At 41.4% G+C, this 21,575-nt stretch overlaps 1 protein-coding gene across 2 annotated transcripts in view; it reads left to right on the top strand.

The window, feature by feature from the left end:
* appa (amyloid beta (A4) precursor protein a) overlaps positions 1 to 21,575 on the top strand; it is a 36,571-nt gene that overhangs the window by 8,191 nt on the left and 6,805 nt on the right. Inside the window, exons 2-13 of one of the 2 annotated variants that reach the window (XM_023280539.3) lie at positions 9,223 to 9,390; positions 11,459 to 11,588; positions 11,812 to 11,924; positions 12,010 to 12,200; positions 12,546 to 12,862; positions 14,215 to 14,382; positions 17,966 to 18,099; positions 18,979 to 19,053; positions 19,135 to 19,293; positions 19,882 to 20,010; positions 20,222 to 20,321; positions 21,282 to 21,494. In XM_023280539.3, coding sequence (XP_023136307.1) covers positions 9,223 to 9,390; positions 11,459 to 11,588; positions 11,812 to 11,924; positions 12,010 to 12,200; positions 12,546 to 12,862; positions 14,215 to 14,382; positions 17,966 to 18,099; positions 18,979 to 19,053; positions 19,135 to 19,293; positions 19,882 to 20,010; positions 20,222 to 20,321; positions 21,282 to 21,494 — 1,897 coding nt within the window. The remainder of the gene's footprint in view (positions 1 to 9,222; positions 9,391 to 11,458; positions 11,589 to 11,811; positions 11,925 to 12,009; positions 12,201 to 12,545; positions 12,863 to 14,214; positions 14,383 to 17,965; positions 18,100 to 18,978; positions 19,054 to 19,134; positions 19,294 to 19,881; positions 20,011 to 20,221; positions 20,322 to 21,281; positions 21,495 to 21,575) is intronic. The other variant, XM_023280540.3, reaches the window with a different exon arrangement.

Genomic DNA, 21,575 nt, shown 5'->3' with positions numbered 1-21,575 from the left:
GCTAAAATGGGAAGAAATAACAGTAAAACATGTAGAATACCAGCAAATAAGGAAACATAGGCTCATTTCCTTTTTGTAACTAATCATGCTCACTGTAATTACCCTCAGGAAAATCCCCAGTAAAGAATAAACCTGCATGTGAATGACTGATTTTTCTTTTGGAAATACTGGCCATGCTGTCAGTTCACCTACTAGCTATGTCTGGAGGTGGTGCTTGTAACCGATTTCAGATATAAACGCACATCAGCACCCCCAGGGCCCTGACTAACACTAATTAACCCACGCTCAGTCGTAAAATATTCTTTTTATATCATTGTGAAGGTGGATACAAGGCTTCAGGTTTGTATAAGCTTAGCTGCAGTGTTTTCTAAATGGAATTTGGCATTAGACAGAAGAACGTGGCATTTAGCTTCATTTGACCTATGAAAGTGATGCTTGTGAATACATTAAGAAAAATATGAAAAATGAAACGAGGTTGTGTATTTTCTGGTTTTCTAGCTGATGTGTCTGATGCAGGTGAAAAAATGTGAATGATATGTTGTGATCATTTCCCATTGGGCACGTATAATAGTAGATGGAAGATTCTGTTGCTGTAGATGCTGAATCTTTTTTTTGTCTTGTGAGTGTTGTGGGTTATGATTTTGTGTCATGGCATGCTGAGGAAAGATGACGTAACTTGATGCAAATAACCGCAAAGGGCCCATGTTTTCCAGGTGGGGGAAGTCAAGCACGGCAGTTTAGAGATGAGGACCAAACTGTGTCCTGCACCAAGAAAAAATTAAATCATAGAATTTTTTTCACAGCAGAATCACACAACATTCGTGTTTACAAAAATATTTTGTGATGCAAGATATTCAAACATCTTTCCCTCCAAGCTAAAACAGCACTTGTTAACATATTTTTGGGCGAGATTCTAAACAGATTTGTGTAATTTCAGATCTGAGTAGCCACAGTTCATAAAGTAATCACTGAGCATATCCTCTGTGTGTGTGTCTGTGTGTGTGTCCACAAGCAATCAGAGCTCCATCTGTGTATTTTTGTATTTTGGTACACCACTACACCCGGCTGGATACCAGTGAGGTCAGGCCAAGTTTAGCAGGCCCTTATTGATCGAGCTGGTCATTATTAAAATTTTAGGCACAGAAAAACATGTTTGTCCAGTGAGATACAGGGCACACATCCACACACACACACCATCCAGTTTCCTTTCCAACGCAAACTAACCTGATGATGAAATTCCTGCTCCCAGGTGACTTGGATAATAGTGTTGCCTCAGGTTGCCACACTGATGACAGAGGGAGGTTAGAACAGGCTATTCCCCTGGGTTGAGAGCAGTCTCTGTATCCATGGTGACTATAACTAAGGAAACCAAGAGTCCTTCCATCATGTCTGGACAAATTAAGTGGGCACAAGTTGGAACTGTTTTTCTTACACACTTCTAATCAGATTTTAAACAGATTTGTCTGAGATACTAATTCCGAGGAACCCGTTGAGACAAAGCTTAATTGCATTGAATATGAATGAAGATAATTCTTCAAACCAACTTGAATTCTCCTCTTAGACCCAACGAAAACTTTTTGAAGATGAGGACTGTGGGATGAGCTCTGAGTAAGGGAAAAAGACATGCCATGCACATGAAGAGAACTTATTAGGAACACCAGAAGGGTGTGGTTGATCTTAGATGTGAGAAGAATCATCAACATAAAAGAAAGTCTGCAGTTTGGAAGGTATTTGCCCTGCCTTGATTTGAGGAAGCATTTCATTGTGTCAGTTTGACCTTGTAAGCCCAAATAAGTAGGGAGATCAATATTTATCCAAGACTGACTTAGATCTATTGATTTAAGAAATGCCTGAATGAACATGACTCAGTCCTCCTTTCTTGAGGTGCTCAGGTTTCATTATAACCTGATTCACCTCACTTCAACTCAGCCTAAGCTGGCTGCTTTGCGAATGAGCCAGGCAATCGATCCGACCCTACTCCCAGTTTTTTCCTTCTGTCCTTCCTTTTGTCTCATATTCAGGCCAGAGTGTCTGTTTTTCTCCGGTATTTTATTTCTTTTTTTATTAACATGCCCAGCCTGTTTATACATCTAGTCTGTAATTGAACTTTTGGCCGACAGGGAGTGTGAGGGGATGGGAAGAGGGCCTGGCTGCCCTGTAATCAGTGAAACACTCTATCCGCTAGATCTGCTTCCCAAACATCAGGCGCAGATAGCATTACGGACACGCACGCACGCACGCACGCACGCACCCCCACCAAAGTGGTACGGCATTACACACACACTTTAAGTCCAGTCAGAGATGATCTGAGGGTTTTAAGTAACAGCAAGGCCTGCTTGCCAAGGTGATTAGTGTGTGTGTGTTTGTGTGTGTGCTCGTGTGAGTGTGCATGTGCGCGTATGTGTGTGTACTAGCACGCATGCATTACAGCTTTGTGCAAGAGCACTGAGCATTTCTGTTACCTCGCCAGTCTTATTTAATTCAGCTGCAACATATCCTCCCAAGCTAAGTAAACAAATGCCCACAATGATGCACATCGTAAAAGTGTCACAGACAGCCGGGCTTCTCTTCGATTCCACTGCAGTTGATTGATTAATAACTACAATAACTCAAAGGAAAGCAATATAAATTTATTGGATCACATAGCATGTTTTCCCATTCATAAATGCTGAACGGCTACCAAAGATAACACAATGAAGGTCTTATTTGCATTGCGTTTAGCTGCCACTCGCAGGAGCTGCCTTTTTCCCCCTTGTCTCCATAGTGATTGTGTATCTTAGCCATTGTTAACCATCTCCTGTGCACACCAGTTGACATTATCTCCTGTGTGGTACAGTATGTCCCAGCCTTGATAGTAATGGCTTGTCTTGTTAGCTGCTAGCTTGGACATGGCCAGAGATGCCGGTAAAAGATGTGTGACAGAGCGAATGCATGCATCTGTGTAGAGCTCCTGCGACACATCTTGCTCTCCAGGGAGTCTCCCCCCGGGGTGAGAGCTGATCTAAGACACCCTCTCTCTTATCCCCCCACCACCACCACCTTCACCCAGCTCCCCATGGCAGGCCTGGGCCACTCAGATAAGACTGTACAATTAATAGCACTGCAGGACCAGCGCCCATGGGGACACTTCAAAGATTGTGTATGTATGTATGTGTGTGTGCCCTTTTGGTGCACTGGAATACATTAAACTGTTTCTCAACTCCATGTTAGTGAGACGATGCATGGTGTGTGTGTGTGTATGTGTGTAAAAAAATAAATTTATTTGCATTTTGTATGCTTGTGATGTAATATTTCTTTTTCTGACATCCCCCCATTTACATGTAATGGGTAATAAACCTCTTTTTTTCTGCCTTTTAGTGCTACTGATCACATCAGTGAATGCAGCAGTCATAAGCGGGCTCACTTGCACATGGCGGTACATTTTATGCAAGTCTTTTTACACAATGACTTTGAGATGGGAATGGTTAGACAATTTGCATAAAATAAAAGAAGAGTTATGTCTTTGACGGTCTTGCGTGTGGAGTGCTGTGCATTTGCATAGATCGCTTAGAATTTTCCCTCTCTTGGGAGTTGAGAGAGTAGTGGAATCTGCACCTAATTTGTAATTTCTCCGAAAGTTAACCTGGCCAGTGGAGGACAAAAGGTTGCAAAAAATTATGCTGACTTTTTTTCCATATAGCTATAGTTCATGATAGTATTTCGCTGTTGAGATTTGGAAACTTTGGTACAATGAAAGGTGACCGGGCAAGAAACATGACACTCAAGTAATCAAACAATTTAGGCACATTATCTCAACTACAGATAAAACGTATGACTATTTACATTAATGGTTATGATTGTGTATTTTTCCTATTCTTTTTGTTTCTGTTCATCATTTGGGCTATGTCTAAAAATTAAAAATATTGTGATCAGTGCTTAGATATTCGATACCTATCACTTAAGACTTCCAGCCTCATAAGTTCAACTTGAACTGCGCTGACTTTTTACTTAAAAATGCTGAATGATTATTCAGTTCAAAAAATGTTTTTAATGTTAATTTTCAGTTTGTCAGCTAATTAGACATTTTTGTAGTTCTCTGACATGATGATATTTTCCACCTCATTTTGGCTGAGGCCATAACAAATTTATGCACATATTTTTCCACCTAATTGCAGAGAACATCAAGTCTCTGCTGTCATGGAATTAACATATTATTATACCTTCTCTTATCGTGATGGCCCACTTGTGTGAAAGTGAAGTGCAGACATAAAATACAAAGTCACTTCACTATATTTCACCTTAAATCCTTTCATAAGCGATACCAGTGATGATGCCTATACAACTAATCCATTTATCAACCAGTTGTTTTAGCTCTGATTTGAAACACAATAACCCAAACAACACAGAGCTGTTTAAATTTTTAAAAAACAGAATGATCCTTCTAACCAACACATAGGACAGTCAGACACATCATGTTGCGTGTAACTGCCTGCCTGGATGTGATTTGGGTCATAGTTTCTAACTGTCTGTGATGCAAACTGTGATTTGTGTGGATGGATCATGTGTAGTGCTTCAGCGAGCTGTCGTCCTCATCATAAACCTCCTTGGGGTAGCAAACCACTCTATCAAATTGCAGTTGCAAATAATCTCACTTTAATCACTTTACTACTATAAACTTGCATGTTATTGCATTACATTATTAGATTGTTGGTTTGCCTGCGTTTTTTTTTAGTGTTTCTCTTTCTTTTATGTTCCTCCCTCGGGGTAAAATGAATTCCATGTTGTCCTCAAATTATTATGCTAATGTAGAATGCTTTTTATGGTTTATAAACCGACAGGCTTTAACAACTTGGACGTGGTCTACGTGCAACTTAATTTTGTGGTCCTGTGCGGGGCAGAAGGCCCAGTAGCTTAAGTCTGTATTTTCTTTCTGTGACTGACATGAACTTTAGATATTGTGCTGCCAGTTTTCACACAAGCTTAGTCATGAATTTTGCCCTACGACAGTTCTTGTTATTGTGAAATGTGTAATGATTTTTTTTTCTTGCCTTCTAAACTCTAACTCTGTAGTCTTTTGCGCTCACTTTTATCAAACTATGGGGATCTTTCATCAGCCAATCCGATTAATAAAAGCAGCAAGGAGCTGAAAACCCATTTTTGATGAAGCACTGCTTTAGTTGCATCTCTCCGGCAGAAGTAGCATGCCAAGCACTATGTGACTGGGGTTTTTGCTCACTTTAATTGAACTATCTTTTCGGGGTCAATCTCATGTAACGTCAACCTCCTTTCCTCTGGCTTATTCCCTGTCGTTACGGTGATGGCCATCATGCCAGATTGAGACCAAAAGGGGATATTTCTCCTGACCAGGCTGCTATCCTAATCCTTAGTGCCCAGATTACTGCTCCATCCCCTCCCTGCAGAACGACCGGCTGGCAGACAGGCAGGTCTGTGAACCAGAGATGAGATTGGATAAAGACAGAACAAGTGAAGGAGAGGAGGGAAGCCTGGTGTCTCCTTCTATAATATACAACAATTTGCTGCTGACGTGTCTCACCATTTGTCATTGTGCCTTTCATTGAGTCCATCTGTTGCTTCCTTTGGGGAGATTCAAGCTTCCCAGGTTGTCACTAGAGCTGGGGGAAAACAAAAAACAGCTCTTTTGCTTTTTTTTTTTTGGGCAGATTTGTGAAGTGCAATCCATCATTTCTTCAGTTGTTTGAAGTTGTAGAAGGTGAAATGCAGGGATTTTTTTTCTGTAAACAGTATAATCATGGGTGTTCCAGTTTGCCAGCAGGATCTTTGAAAATATTGATGAAATGGGCATTGAACTTCGAAGACGAGGACATCCTTTTTCCCCAAACTACCTTCCTCTGACAGCAGAATTTCCCATCTTTCCTCTACTAAACCTTCTCTGATTTCCTTCAGCATCCCACTCTGTCTGTGTCCCTCCATTTCCACATCCTTTCAGTTTCACAAAGCGCTTGACCTTCTGCTTGAGCCCAAAGGCTTATTGTCCAATTCATCTGTTCTCCAATCTCTTGCCATTGTGGTTATTGTTCTTATTCCCACTTTCTCTCCTCGCTCCTGCCTTCGCCATCATCCCGGGACTCTGATTTATAAGCTTGCTGCAAAGGCCTGGCTGATCCCTACACCCTCTCCTCCTTCTTTAACAGAAGACTGAGCGTTGGAGAGATAGCATTAGAGAGGCTGAGAGGCAGGAGGGAGAAGAGGGAGCGATTGGCGGGGATATGATTTGCCAGCCAAAAGAGGATGACACAAAGAATTTGAATGTCAGCAAGCAGTTGGCACTGATTTGCCTACCTATACCCCACAGCAGAGAAGAAGTTGGTTTATCTCTTTCAATATGCGACAGAGTGAGGCCAGGGGGTGCGCAGATAAGGTCAAAATGAAACCGGGCACCCAGAAAGTGAGTTAATTAAAAGATAGCACATGTGGACGACTCTTTAGAGATTATTTCAAAACTTTCTGCTCTCAGTTTGCCTTGGGTTTTACTATTAATGAGCAGGATGGGATGTGATCTGTGCCTGTTAGCGCTGCTCACTCACAGATGGCAGTGTGGGAATTGAGCAACAGACCCCCTAAATAACCCTGTGTGGTGCAGATGGCTCAGTGTCAAGACTGATGACCACCAGTGTTAAGTTGTCATTTGCGGGCGCTGAGGAGGGCTGTGACCAGGAGGGGATTTTACGCACTTGTGTGTGTGTGAGGGATTTGCTGATTTCAGTGCTACTACAGCCTGCAGCTTATCATTCTGACCAGTGGGGGATGTGAACTTTTGAAGGTGGATATTTGAGCCTCAGAAGTGTAACCTGAACTGTAGTGTTTATGCATGTGTGCTGTTTCCCCCTCTTTTAAAGGCTTAAATTCCACATTACTACACTTTTGTGTTCATTTGCTTCTTTTTGTTTATAAGGACACAAAGTGATGTGACTTGAGATTATGTTAAGTTAATGGCCCCCCAGAGGTCCCGTATCTATGCCCCGATTTTTCAAAATTCGGCAGGTGGTAAAATGTGTATATGCTTGCAGATAAATAACAATATCTAATGAGAACATGTTAAAATAGGAACCATTAAGACCTTAAGACCAAGCCTTATTTTTAATTGGGTTTCAAGGAAATTTAAGTATACAGTTTAAAATCGTTATATAGCTGCAATAAACCTGTAAACCTGCCCTACAGTGACTGAGTGATATGACATTTGACAGTTTATGGCTTTACAGGCTGTAGATCATGCGCATAAACAAATATTGCAATGTTTATCTTGTGTTTTGTCCCCTATGCTATTATCCTTACTGTTAGCTGGTAGCATAAAACGCTAGATTACACATTAACAGAATGCAGCAGAAAGTACGGAAGCCCTAAGTTCAATATTAAATGAATAAATACAACATTTGGAAGTAATCATATGCATAGAGTAAGAACATATAAGCATGGGACTGTCAAATGACACAAATAAAGTGTCATCACAAGATGATGAATTATTAGTTCATCCTGCTTCTTTTTACAATAACCGCAAAAGGCCAATCATGTAATCAGCTGATCTGAATGAGTCTAGAACCAACCACATAACTCTCTCTAAAGACTTTACTGCTTTACTCTCAGTGTTTACAATATAATAAAGTTGAACAAAATATATGTCAAGTAAATAGAAAAACAACTGCTTAAAAAACTCAGAATCCAATTTAATATGTTTGTTCCATAGCCTCCAATCGATCTTTAACCAGTTTCGCAATTGCCTGGCTACTGGCGTGCAATAGCACTGAATTACATTACATTGTACAGGTGTTGATTTTATTGCATTCACCTGATGTTTGTGCACCTGGCAAGCTTTCTGTTCTGCTTTGCTTGGCTTCTCTGGGTGCAATCAGGTGAAAATAGGAAACCAGCTCCAGAGAGGGCTGTCATCCTCTTTTGTCAAGTGTGTAAATACAATGTGTATAAATGGAACGTAATGAAAACTGATAAAGTTCATCTTTGCGCCAATACACCACATACACGCCTGGTAAATCGATCCGAAGATTTGAGCTTTCAGCTTCAAATTGAATCCAAATTGATGGCCCCCACCAGTTATTCTCATATTGGAGGAGGATGGTATGCCCCTGGCTGCTTGGAGAGAATCAAGTCTGGAGGAAAAAATATGCTATCCATCTCACAAAACAACATTTGTTTGCCTGCCAGGGCCTTCAAAACCATTAACAAGATTAGGGAGCACACAATGGCAACAGTCCCTCTCCTCCCTCCCTCTGTCTCCTTCTCTTTTTTCCCCACGTATTCCCTCCCATTTTGTTCTCGCTCATTTGCCAGTACAATGCAGACATTCAGTGGTTTGTCTGCACCTCCTCTCCTAGGGGAACTTCAGCGCAAAACCTCCTTATGCAGGCAGACAACAGTGGCACGTACACACACGGAGAGGCACAAATCAACACACAGGAGCGTAAATTAACACAAAAATTAATACATTCATGCCAAAGGCGGACTTTCTCTCTTGCTCACACACACTCCCCTTGCCCCCAGCCAACCTGCTCTTCTTCTCAGTATGTGCTGCACTAACGGCGAGAAATGAACCAAAAACAAATCAACAGAGGGTTATATAAACACTATACTGCCCTGAAAAAGGAAGAAAAAGCCTACACGAGCCCAGAGATATACAATACTCCTGTAGAGGCTATAGCACAGGGCAGCTGAGTGGGTGTGTGTGCTTGTGCATGAACATCATAGACAACAGAGGGTGTATTTGATTGCTGGAGGCTTGTTGTTTGAGGCAATTTATCCTTGTAAAGCTTTTGATTTTGCTCTGTTTTCATCATTTTTCAGCAACATCTTTTTGCACATTTGACTATACACCAGCTGAGGCGCAAAGTATGATGCTAGGACTGTAAGAACATAGAAATCAAACCCAACATTTTCATGAAAGTGGAAGAGGAATATCTGCTGTAGCCCTACTTTCACAAACACCTTATCTTTGGATCTTCTTCTCTTCTCTCCCTCATGTCTCTCCCACTCCTCTCATCTCAAACCAGCTCACCTCATCTACTTTTCATCTAACACGCTAATCTCCTCTCTCCTCTCCTCTCCTCTCCCGGCCCCCCTCTATCTAAGTAATAAAATTTAATTGCATCCGTCTTGCATTTTTCAGCGCAAGTGCTCAAGGAGATTAACATGAGTGGTATATCTCATTAAATCTCTCTCCCTTTCTCTTGCCCCCCCTCCCCTTACCCTTAGGTGCCTACAGATGTTTCTATGGGTCTGTTGGCAGAGCCCCAGGTGGCCATGTTTTGCGGTAAGCTCAACATGCACATCAACGTGCAGAGTGGCAAGTGGGATCCGGACCCCTCGGGCACCAAGAGCTGCATCGGCACCAAGGAGGGCATCCTGCAGTACTGCCAGGAGGTAAACTGTGGGGGCGTGTGAGGGGGTTCTGCAACGCACAACAGAAGCTGCTTACCTCCCTTATATATGTACAACAGTTTATTCCCCCTTGGAGAAATAATTAAGTCTCATATTACATGATTTTATTAATGCACTCTTTAAGGCTGATATGAATCTTTATTATATCTGATGTACTGAAAAGTATCAGCCTCAAGGGGGAGGGGTAGGAAAGGTTGGGGATATGGATAATGAATGTCAGGGTAATGTTGAATAATGGTACTCGTTATGCTAGGTATGCTGTGATATAGGGAATCCTCAAACTGTAATTACCCAGTGTTTGTTTTGAGTGAGCAAAAAGTCTCGATTATAATTTTTTATAGTTGTAGTCAGATTTTTGGGTCAGGCAATTTACATTTTAGCCATTATCTGACACACTGAGAACAAATTACAATGATTTAGCAGGTAGCAGTGCGGCGTCTTTGCCGTGAATACTTTAGGGGAGTTGACAACAGAAAAGCGTAGAATTGGATTGTGGTTTTTATAATTATCCAAAGAAATTATAGTTTTATTTTGGTGTGTTTGGGAAAATGAGAACAGTTTAAATTTTTTAACACAGGCGGTTTAAAAAGCAAGCAAAGATGTTTGATAGCTTACAGTGTGAACACACTATTAGAAACTAGGCCAAAGCAGAAATAATTATGGGTATTAAGAGGTGAAGGTATTTGTTCTTGCTGGTGTGAGGGAATATAGGAGCACAGAAAAATCTGTCATGAGTGGGCTACACAGTCCACAAGCAGATTTGTTTTTAGTCACCAAAATCCCCAATTTGGCAGTATGACATGATGCCAAAACTCTGCTCAGTAAACAAGCTGCTTAAGTCCATGTGACTTTATTTCACCAGCCATGGTTAGATTTTAATTAGGCAGCATGAAGCCAACAAACCAAAAGCTTAAATGCAATACAGTCAAGTTTTCTGTTGTTGTTTAGCCTAAGAAAATGCACCCTTCTGTTAGACACATGGCTGTTGAATTTCATAAACTGACTAAAACTGCTTTTTTTAGGCTCTGTCTTTTCCCATCACAAAACCACATTATTTCATTTGGGAATATTCCAGCAGCGCAGATAAACAAACTATGATAAAAGGGAGTTGTCGGATAAGAGGAGCTGATTCCTCTACAAAACGTGTACAACAGACTCTAAGGTAGATAAATCCATCTTTGCATTGTTACCACTGATAACAAATCTAGTGATAACAGTTACTTATGAATCGGCCTTGAGTCGCAGCTTTAAACACACTTCAGATAATAAAATAAAAAAGACAGATCCTTTCTAAAGCTGAATGGAGAAGCTGATTTGACAAATTCGAGTGTGGCAAGAAACCAAGAAGGTTATGGAATGACAATTTTTTCCTTTGCATTGGGAGAGGTATGAAGGGAGAGAAAATAGAAGAGGAGGTGTCATGAAAAAGAATGAGGGGAGAAGTATTTTGGAGAGGGATGACATGCCAGCTCAGAATATGGTACAGAGGCAGATGTTATGCATGGCTGAGAGGAATATAGAGGTAAACACACTAGTCTGAAAAGCAAAAAGTGACATCCAGGAGCACTGCAGTAATGTGCAAAGACTAACTATCTTGGAAAACAACAAAATTTCTCAAAATGAGGGAGCAAAATATGTTTGCACAGACGGTGAAACAGAAAGAACTGATAACCTTTGAAATGGATAAGCAAAAGCTTTCTTAATGTCTATCACTCTGTGGCAAGTCCAAAAGTGACCCTAGCGTCATAGATCCATCTTGTGATTTACTGTCCCTGAAACAGAAACTTAGCTGTCGATAATACGTGGGGATACGATGGAGCATAAAGAGGAAGAGAGCTGCATGGGCGAAAGCACTGGACAGAACAGGAAATAAAATTAGTCAGAAACATTTAGGTACCAATGCAAGTGTGTGTAGGACACATAGTGGGTGAATCCACAAACTCTGAATTCGTGCTTCTCACTTCTGAACTTCTGTTATAAAGGTTCAACGAGAACTACAAGTGGCTTTGCGGTACTGTGGTGTGATTATAACATAATACCGTGTGCACAGGTATACCCAGAGCTCCAGATTACCAATGTGGTGGAGGCCAACCAGCCAGTCAGCATCCAGAACTGGTGCAAGAAGGGGCGCAAGCAGTGTCGCAGCCACATGCACATTGTCGTGCCCTACCGCTGCCTGGGTGAGTCCACCATGCTTCTGTGTATGAGTTAAAACATATCTTGAAAGTAGTCTTTTACAAACATGGAATAAATGACTGTCTTAATCTGTTTCCTAAAGAGTTATTATAGAGACACGTGCTTTTTGAGAGTTCTCTGTGTTGGTTACGACGCGTCTTCAGTCAGTCTAAAAAATGGGCTGAAGTTGTGTATGAATTCTAAATATGCATATTGTTTTTGCTGCAGTGGGAGAATTTGTGAGCGACGCTCTGCTTGTTCCTGACAAGTGCAAGTTCCTGCACCAGGAGCGCATGGACCAGTGCGAGAGCCACCTGCACTGGCATACTGTAGCCAAAGAGGTGAGTCCACACTAGCACAGATCCACTACTTTTAATAATAAGCATGAATATGTACTGATCTATTTTCCCTTCCATGTTTCCGTAGTCCTGCGGAGACCGCACCATGAATCTCCACGACTATGGGATGCTGCTGCCATGCGGCATCGACCGTTTCCGAGGAGTGGAGTTTGTGTGCTGTCCCGCTGAGGCGGAGCGTGATGCCGATAGCACTGAGCAGGATGCTGATGATTCTGATGTCTGGTGGGGTGGAGCGGAGACTGACTATTCTGACAACAGGTACACAAACAGATAAATGAGGGCAAGGCTGCGGTAGAGTCATACATCAGCGCACAGATGATCACAGATACTGCCACTTTCACTTTTATCATTGCTGTGAGGAATTCCTCTCCTTGAAAAGCAAACTGAAGGTTGGTTATAATTTAAAGTCTCTGTCCCTTCTTCCTTCACCTTCACACACCTTGTCTTCCCCATTTCCTCATCTTTCTTTCTGTCGCCTTTCCTTCCTTCATTGTTCTTGTTGCCTCCATATGTCTCCTCACTCCTCTGTTACCTTCATTATTCTCCGTTTCCTACCCTCCCTCCCTCTCTCCCTTTTTCCATCCATCCCTCCTTATCTCCCAGTATGGTGCGGGAGCCGGAGCCAGCAGAGCAGCAAGAGGAAACCAAGCCATCTGTGGTAGAGGAGGACGAGGAGGAGGAGGTGGCCGAGGAAGATGACGAAGAAGAGGAGGAGGAAGAGGACGTGCTGGACAATGATCAGGATGGAGATGGAGAGGAGGATGAAGAGGTGGTGGAGGAAGAGGAGGAGGAGGAGGACGAGGGAGACGACATCATCGATACGCTCGATGACAATGATGACGCCGACGAGCCAACAACCAATGTTGCCATGACGACAACCACCACCACTACCACCGAGTCTGTGGAAGAAGTTGTCAGAGGTGAGGAACATTTTTTGATGTGCTTGTTTGTGTACAGTTTAAGTTCTCATTTCCCATGATATGTACAGTGCTTAACAAATTTATTAGACCATCTGTCATAAAAACGAGAAAACACGAATATTTTAGAAATTTGTCAAATACCTGTTTCAAACTTAAAATTGTATTCTTATTTATTAGACAAATAACAAACTGGAACAGCTAAATGGTCCATATTCACATATATTAACCAAAAATCTTAATATTTTGTATGATCTCCTTTGGCTCAGATAACAACTTGCGTTCAGATCCGTTCGATAGGATTCAAATCTGGACTTTGACTTGGCCAGATTCATTCAGAACTCCAGATTCCTTTTTCTTGGTCTAGTAGTCTCTGCACAGCTTTGAAGTCTGCTTGGGGTCATTGTCTTCTTGGTATATGAGCCCACGACCAATCATGTTCAACCCAGAAGGGATTCCATGATGCAACAAGATGTTGTGGTAGACCTTCTTGTTCATGATACCATCCATTTTAACTAACATGCCCATGCCGTTTCCACAAATGGAACCTCATACCATAATGGAATCTCCACCGTGTTTCACTGTGGGTGCAGTGCATCTAGAATGGATAACAGCAACAGTTATATTTTAGCATTAACGATATCATTTTGATTAAAAAGTTTGCACATACTAGTGGATTTACCATTACAGAAATGTAAAATATTTTGGTCATCAACAATGCTGTTAATTTAGGACAATGGTGGCAAGCACCTTACACTGGGTGCTAGTCTAATAAATTTGCCAAGCACTGTGTGTGTGTATGTATGTATGTATTTTTATAGTCTTGTCAATCATGTTTTTATTTTCATTATTAGGTTAACTTGAAGAACTCTTTACATCTTCAATACAGACATCAGATGACCTGGTCTCTTTGCATTTAGATTAATGTGGAACAGTCTCAGGAGTACAACATGCAAAACATGTTTTTCCCCCCAATTTTTATGCTTTGCTAAACACAGTTGAACTTCGTGTTCCTCACCCATTAATTTCCTGCTGTCATTTTTCTTATTGTGCTCATTTATCATTTCACAGCTTTCATTAGCTACGTTCCATTAGAATCAGAATTGGTGTACTGGCACTGCTTCTTCATTTTGTACTAAATTGGTCTTAAATTCAATTCCAGGCAGCATTAATAATGCTGACTTTTTTCACGTTATGTAACATTAAGCACTTTATTCTTGTTTCATGTCCTTGAATCTTCACCAAGGCCTTGACATAAAGATGCCACACAGGGTGTATGGTGACCTATAGAGAGTTTGTGCCAATCCAAAATATGACAAATGTGCGTATGTGTACGTGTGTGTATGTCCTCCAAGATGTGTGCTGGGCCAATGCAGAGACTGGTCCATGCAGGGCCATGCTGCCCCGCTGGTACTTTGACCGACAGGATGGCAGCTGTGCTCAGTTTATCTACGGTGGCTGCGGAGGCAACAGGAATAACTTTGAGTCAGAGGAGTACTGCCTGTCTGTCTGCAGCAGCGTCAGTAAGTCCGACAGCAGCTAACCTCAACCAGCAGCTCACTGGTTTTAACTGCCTGTTTCCATCTCCGGTTTGTCTCTAATCCTCACAATTACTCGCCGTCTATCCCAACTGTCCGCTAGCTGCTGAATATTAACATCTGTTAAAAAGTTTCTTGCTTGCTGTGTTTCTTTTCAGGGTGTTCCTTCTCTGTCAGCTCAATTTCTTGCTAACATTTACTTTTTCTTCACGGTCTGTGTGTGTCACAAACCAGTCAGTAGCTTTAATCCTACTAGCCTGTCACAATGTGTGGGGCAGCATGATTATGAACAAAATAAAAAAATCACAATTATTTCAGATAGTTTTGAGATCACAACTATCATACATGATTGTTAACTGATTTTAGGGGCAAAATATTTTTACTGCACTACTTTTACTTCCATGTGGTGCTACATTCCTGCTAATGAGCAAGTCTTTACGTCAGAATACCTGAATTTTCTGCATATTATAGAAGCAAAATATAAATAAAATTACTTATGTAAGAAAACATTTTACCGATGTTCCTGAAACACCTCAAATGCAGGCTACGGTAGATGCTAGCTAAATAGCTGTGCACAAAGAAGCCTCTAGTCTCTGCTCAGTTACTCACGCAGCAATTCGAGCAGGTATGAGACCAAAAATTACTTGGAAAAGAGTGAAATAACTTGTTCTGATGTCAGGTTTACCCAAGATTGAACCAAATCTTTGAAATCCACATGGGCATTTTTTTATGAGCAAAGCGTGTATACATCAATACTGCAGTCGATCATGTTCATTTAATTGTGGAAACTCAAAACCATGATTGTGGTTAAATTAATTATTTATGCAGCTCTGATGTTTAGTGTTTACCTGAGCTGTAAAGGATTTACACTTTGGCTCCCACTGGGCTCAGTTTTGTTTTGAAAGCTGTTATGATTTTTTTAGCAGTTCAGATGAAAAAAGAGGAATTAGTTTTACTAAATGGTGCTTCTTAGTTTCTAATAAGGAGACTCTTAGGTTTGGTAAAATCGCGTGCCAGATTTATTTATTTTATTGGTCGATTAAAAGGCAGCACTGAAATAGGTAAATGCTCCAATAACTGGTTAGACACAAAAGGCTCATTTTCATGCACAGTTTGCTTCAGAGGACATTCTTTACATTGCCATTGCACACTGTTGTTGCCCTATAGAACATGTAGGATAACCATTATAATTTACATGATTACAGCTATTTCAAAGCCATAATTAATATATATATATATATATATATATATATATATATATATATATATATATAGCATGAATGTGTGGTGTAAAATCATCTAGCCAGAAACAATTTTTGCAGTTATCCACACTTCAGTGTCCAATATCCCTTATATCCCTGTCATGTTGCCAGGTTGCTTACATTACTCTATCGTCATCACCGAGGAAATATGTTACATTATTCAACTCTCTGAAATCAGATGTCAAATTACCCTGCTGCAGTGTCGAAAATGTGAAACATTCCCTAGGTAGCAGTAAGGGAAAACTCATCAATACAACATTACATGCTCTCAGAACATACCTGCCTTCCGCATTACACTGTGATGATTGATTATCAGTGGTATCACTGAAAATGAGGGTGATTGCCCAATGATTTTTCCACCTTGTTAAAATGTCAGACTTCCTCATAATGGAAACTAGAACCCTGGAAACAATAGAGAATATTTCTTGCCTCTCCGTGTTGCGATAGATGTGATCATTCAGTCACAAACTGGACTGATTGGATTTTAAATCTCAGTCAAATTAGTTTTCACCTGGAATTTTTCTCTTTCCCATGTGAGTGTGACCACTGAGGTGGGCTATTACAGTCGGGCAGCAGAGGCTGGTTTAGATGTTTGCCTCTGACATTAATTTTGGATGTGTAAGGTTTGATGACCTTGCTTGAAATGTGTGAGTGTGAATATGTGTGCACAAAGTGGCCTGCAGCAAAATGGAGTCATGCTTTTCCCATCTCCCTGTATTTTGATCTAAATTTATCCAGCGTGTGTGTGTGTGCATGTATGTGCGCACATGTCGGTGTGAGAGTGCACGCTCATGTGTGCTTTGGTTTGGAGTTTATGCTCTGCTGAGCACAGCAGAGGTGAGAAAGTGCTGCAGTATCTTTCACCTCACCAACACACACTGTACTTCCATGTGTGGTTAATTAACAATCATTCACATTCAGCCTCAGTACAGCTGACATTTCGCTAAATCTGAGGGTTTTTTAAATAAATATAAAGCATATGATAATTATTGTAATAATCCATGTCATTTACATGCAGCAAATGCCACTTCTCTGTGTTTGTTTTGGTCTAATATTATATTGATTCAGTATTTGCCCTGTTAATGGAAGCTCTTGCTCTTCTAAAAGGTCATACTTGGGAATGCACTTAGGTAGTGATGCACTTCATAATCTGTCAACAAGAGCAGTTTGCTATCAGAAACCAAGGATGTGCCCCAAATCACTCCTTTCACTTCCCCCTACACAATTAGCACTCAGTAGTTTAGTCTTTAATGGGATTTAAATTGATATTTTGGACAGTTATGATTATGAACAACTATCGTTATCAAAAGTGCAGGAAAACTGTAATTTACAACTTTGTTTATTGACAGAAATACTTTTCTTGAAAGCATAGCATGCACAGCACATCCACGAAACCATTCAAATACAATATTTTACAGGTAGTGTAGTAGCAAATAGGGAACTTCTGAGGAAATAAATCAGTGTATAATTGGTATATAAAAACTGCACAGTCTAGAAACATTGCTGTAGTGAATGCTTAGCTTAACAGTGGACAAGAGTTGAAGGGTCAGTTTGCACAAATTACCAAAAATTGAAACAATTTTCTCGTTTCCTGCCCCTAAATAAAACCAAATTTGGTTTGTCACTAAATCTCATTAAATGTACGAGTGAACTGGTCCCTAAAATGATTTTAAAACAACGAAGGCGAACACAACACTCTGCTCAGGTCAGAGGGAATAACATCCCTCTGTTGCTTTTGTGTCTTGTGCAGTCATGCGCTGTCATCAGACGGAACCAATTTCACATGACGTGTGACCTTCATGCATGCACACAGACAGCGATTTGGTCACGTACGACTTGTGATGGCACGTTTTCCAAAGATTATCAACTTTCCACTGATTAAATCCAGGTTTCACACAATAACTGATTCAATTCGTTTCTTTCTGTTTTAGTCAACCACATTTATTTTGTGCTTCTGAGCCCACAGGATAGATTCCAGTGTCTGTAGTTTGGCAGCAGAGCTCTATCACACTCTGAATAAAAGTTACATAAATGAGAGTGGGGTTTTGTCTCTCTTCTACAAAGCACCGTGGGTCATCTGAGGCACTCACTTGTTTGCTTTTGGAAGGTGCTGGCTTCCAGCTACAATCTTGCTTTCTTTCTCTCTCGAGCCCACACTAAACCTATTAACCCATTTTCGACTTTGTGTTTGTGTGTGCTGAGGCAACACAGTTGGTCCCAGAACAACCAGTAAGTGTGCTGTATCAAGGAAGTTTTTTCACATCCCTTTCCTTTCTTTTTCTCTCATGCTGCCTTATTTGATACAGTACCCACAGCCACCCCCAGCTCCCCCGATGCAGTGGACCACTACCTGGAGACACCTGCCGACGAAAACGAACATGCCCACTTCCAGAAAGCCAAAGAGAGTCTGGAGGCTAAGCACCGCGAGAGAATGTCCCAGGTAATAATGGAGACGTTTTATGTTTATACTGTTAACTTTCTTTAAATTTAGTAGACTGAGCTAATCAGCAGACCACATGCATATTAGTGAAGTAATGGTGACTGTGCAGGAAGAACAGGAAGGAGGATTTTCTTCATAGCAAGGAGAGGACAAAGATATTTCTATGAATAGAAAATAGAAACACAAGAGGTTAGTAAACGTAAAACGAATAGGTGTGTTTGTTAATCCCTCCCGGGTGAGCCGACTGAGCTACTTCAACTTTAATTGTATTCTTTAATCAGCCGCTTCGGTCTTCGGCGACGAGCCAGATGATCTGCAGCAGCGTCACAGTTTTTAAAGCCCCAGAACACTCACAACCTTGTAGGGCGCCTGCAATGACTCCTCTTTTTCTTCATGTTTCTTGCAAGTGTTATACGCCGCTCTGCTTAGTCATTTAGGTTTGTTTTGAATGCATAGCTACAGGCGCAGCGACGTCTGATTTCACACGGTTGACTTCACCCTTACAGCAGCTGTTAGGTTGCAGTGTTAGGTCATTGGAATTAAACAATCCACCCAGTTAGTCAGAGGAGGATGAAAACAAATATCTGTCAGAGGCCATAACTGACCAAAAAGTGAACAAAAACAGCTGATTTTTGTGACTACTACCCTCTTTATCAAACTGCACTTTAGGCGTAGCTGCAGAAACTCCCTCGTATTGACATTCTGACATTTAGCCTCGATGTTGTTTTTTTTCATAGCTGTGTAAATTGTAGACAGCTGTGAAAAGCGATGAGATAGCTCACTCAAGTGCAAAGCCAACCTTGTGTAGAAACAGGGTGGATAGATAAAGCAGAATGACAGTTCTAATGAAGGCTTTTTCCTTCATATGCGTGTCTTCAGGTGATGAGGGAGTGGGAAGAGGCTGAGAGGGAAGCCAAGAATCTTCCACGTGCTGACAAGAAGGTTGTCATCCAGGTAAATCCGTATACATACTGGGCATCGTGTTGATTTATTTATTTTCACCGCCGAAGACATGATGATTTTGTGTGCACGCAGCGTTTCCAGGAGAAGGTGGAAGCGCTGGAGCAGGAAGCAGCCAGTGAGCGCCAGCAGCTGGTGGAAACCCACATGGCCCGGGTGGAGGCTCTGCTCAACGACCGCCGCCGCCTGGCTTTGGAGAGCTACCTGACTGCACTGCAACAGGACCCACCCAGGGTATGTTAGATACACAACTTAGTAGCAGCCTGATGCAAAAGACCGACAGTGTTTAATTATCATATCTCTTAATATCTGCATTGCCATCTGCCCCCTTCTTTGTGTTGCTTTTACTCCTCATTGTGATGGTTCTTCCTCTGTTTTCTTTGAAGTGAGATATTTTCACGTGTCCCTTTTATCTGACCTGCTGCATGAATAATTCCCCTGCATATGTTCTGTTTTGTTAGTCCTTTCCTTCTGTGGTTTGTTACCACTGCGCAACTGCATGTAACGAAATGAACCCTTTGTATTGTATATATGCTTTGAAAATAAGGTCAGCGTATTGAATTGAAGGGGACAAACCAAACTGAAATTATTTAAAGGCTAAACTTGTACACAGGCAGAGCGTTCATACATAAATTAATTTTGAGATTTGCTGCAGAACATTAGAGAAAAACCTTTGATTTCAGGATTTGGCTTCAATGTTAACAAATTATGTCTTCTGTTTTGGTTGGTTTCTGCTCCTGCTTGTATATTATATTACTATTTCTCACCATCCCTCTTCTGCACTTAACCATCTGTCTTACTCTCTCGCCCTCCATCTTGCAGCCTCGTCATGTCTTCAGCTTGTTGAAGAAGTACGTGCGTGCCGAGCAGAAGGACAGGCAACACACCCTGAAACACTTTGAACACGTACGCATGGTGGATCCTAAGAAGGCAGCCCAGATCAGACCTCAGGTAATGTCAGACGCACAACTCACCAACACTTTTCATTGTATATTTTATCTCCCACACAAAATTTTTACTCTTTACTCTAATTTTAATTCACAATTTTGGTCTTCATGGTCATTTAGAGCAGCATTTATATAAATACACAGCAGAATTCAGATTTTTGTGGTGCTTTTTTAAGAGAAAATAATGCATTTTTTTGTATGTGTGTGTGCAAAAGGTGCTGACCCACCTGCGTGTTATTGAGGAGCGTATGAACCAGTCTTTGGGACTTCTCTACAAAGTGCCTGGTGTGGCTGATGATATCCAGGACCAAGTTGGTGAGTTCTGAAAACATACGTTTTTAAATTAGAGCTCTCCATTTATTTAGTACTATTGGTGAATTCATGGTTGAGTAAAAAATCAGAGCCTCTGCAGTATCCAGGCAAACATGTGATAACAATAGAAGCAAAGCTGAGAAAGATGGGAGGGATTTTATCGCTGAGACAACAGTTAATAGGCAGAGAGACAAGAAAATAAAAATCACTCAGAATGGCATAAACCACATCTTATAACTGTGAATTTGAATGTCTTTTATCCTTGCTGTGTGACTGCTGGCCCGTGTATGAGAGAGATACGGCAGAAAACACACTGTCCTGATTGTGTTATATGTAGCACAGAGATTGAATGCTCTAAATTCCAACCTCCCCCCTAAAAATGCAATTTTTTTGCTGATAAGGGTATTGGAGCCATTTGGCCTAATTCTTCTGTTCAGAGTCAAATGAAACTGTTTGCTGGGAAGATAAATCCCCTCCCCTCCCTTCCCTCCCCCTCTCATTCCAGTATTTCTGTGGGTTTGTGGGTTTATTGGAGTTGTGTGCGTCATGCAGCCATCTGTGTCTCTGTCTCGAAGACTGTCACAGTTTGTACTGCCCGGCAAACACAAGCAAACATACACAGAAGAAAAAACGCCATTCAGTCTTTGCTAGGCGTCAGGTCTATTAAAAAAACTGTGCTAAACCACATTTCTTGGAGGTGGTTTGTCCCTTCTAGGATAGAAACATTTGTGTAGGAAGGTTGCGTGGGATATAATATTTAAAGAATATGTTGACAAGTCAGCCTAAAAACTTGGCCGTTCTCATTGTAAACCGTAATAAAAAAATACGTGATCAGCAATATTATCAGCGTCAAGCGCATTTTTTATTGAAGCAAGAAGACGGTTAGATTGAAGTTCCGACAGATTCCTCTCTCCTTCCCTGACCTCTGTGTTCCCTCTCTGCCTCCTTCTGATGTCCATCCAGAGCTCCTGCAGAGGGAGCAGGCGGAGATGGCCCAGCAGCTGGCCAACCTGCAGACAGACGTGAGGGTGAGCTACGGAAACGATGCCCTGATGCCCGACCAGGAGCTGGGAGACGGCCAGACCGACCTGTTGCCTCAGGAGGACACGCTGGCCCTGGGGGGAATTGGCTTCATCCACCCTGAGAGCTTCAACCAGGCCAACACTGACAACCAGAGTACTTAGAGCAGCTGCTACATTTTAACCGATCAGAATTACACTCAAAGTCCAACAATATGTAAACTCCTTTTGATGCTTT

Source organism: Amphiprion ocellaris, chromosome 24 (genome assembly GCF_022539595.1).
Source record: "Amphiprion ocellaris isolate individual 3 ecotype Okinawa chromosome 24, ASM2253959v1, whole genome shotgun sequence".
NCBI classification, from domain to species: domain Eukaryota; kingdom Metazoa; phylum Chordata; class Actinopteri; family Pomacentridae; genus Amphiprion; species Amphiprion ocellaris.
The sequence above is the reverse complement of the archived record's forward strand: the minus strand, read 5'-3'. Positions and strand labels throughout refer to the sequence as shown.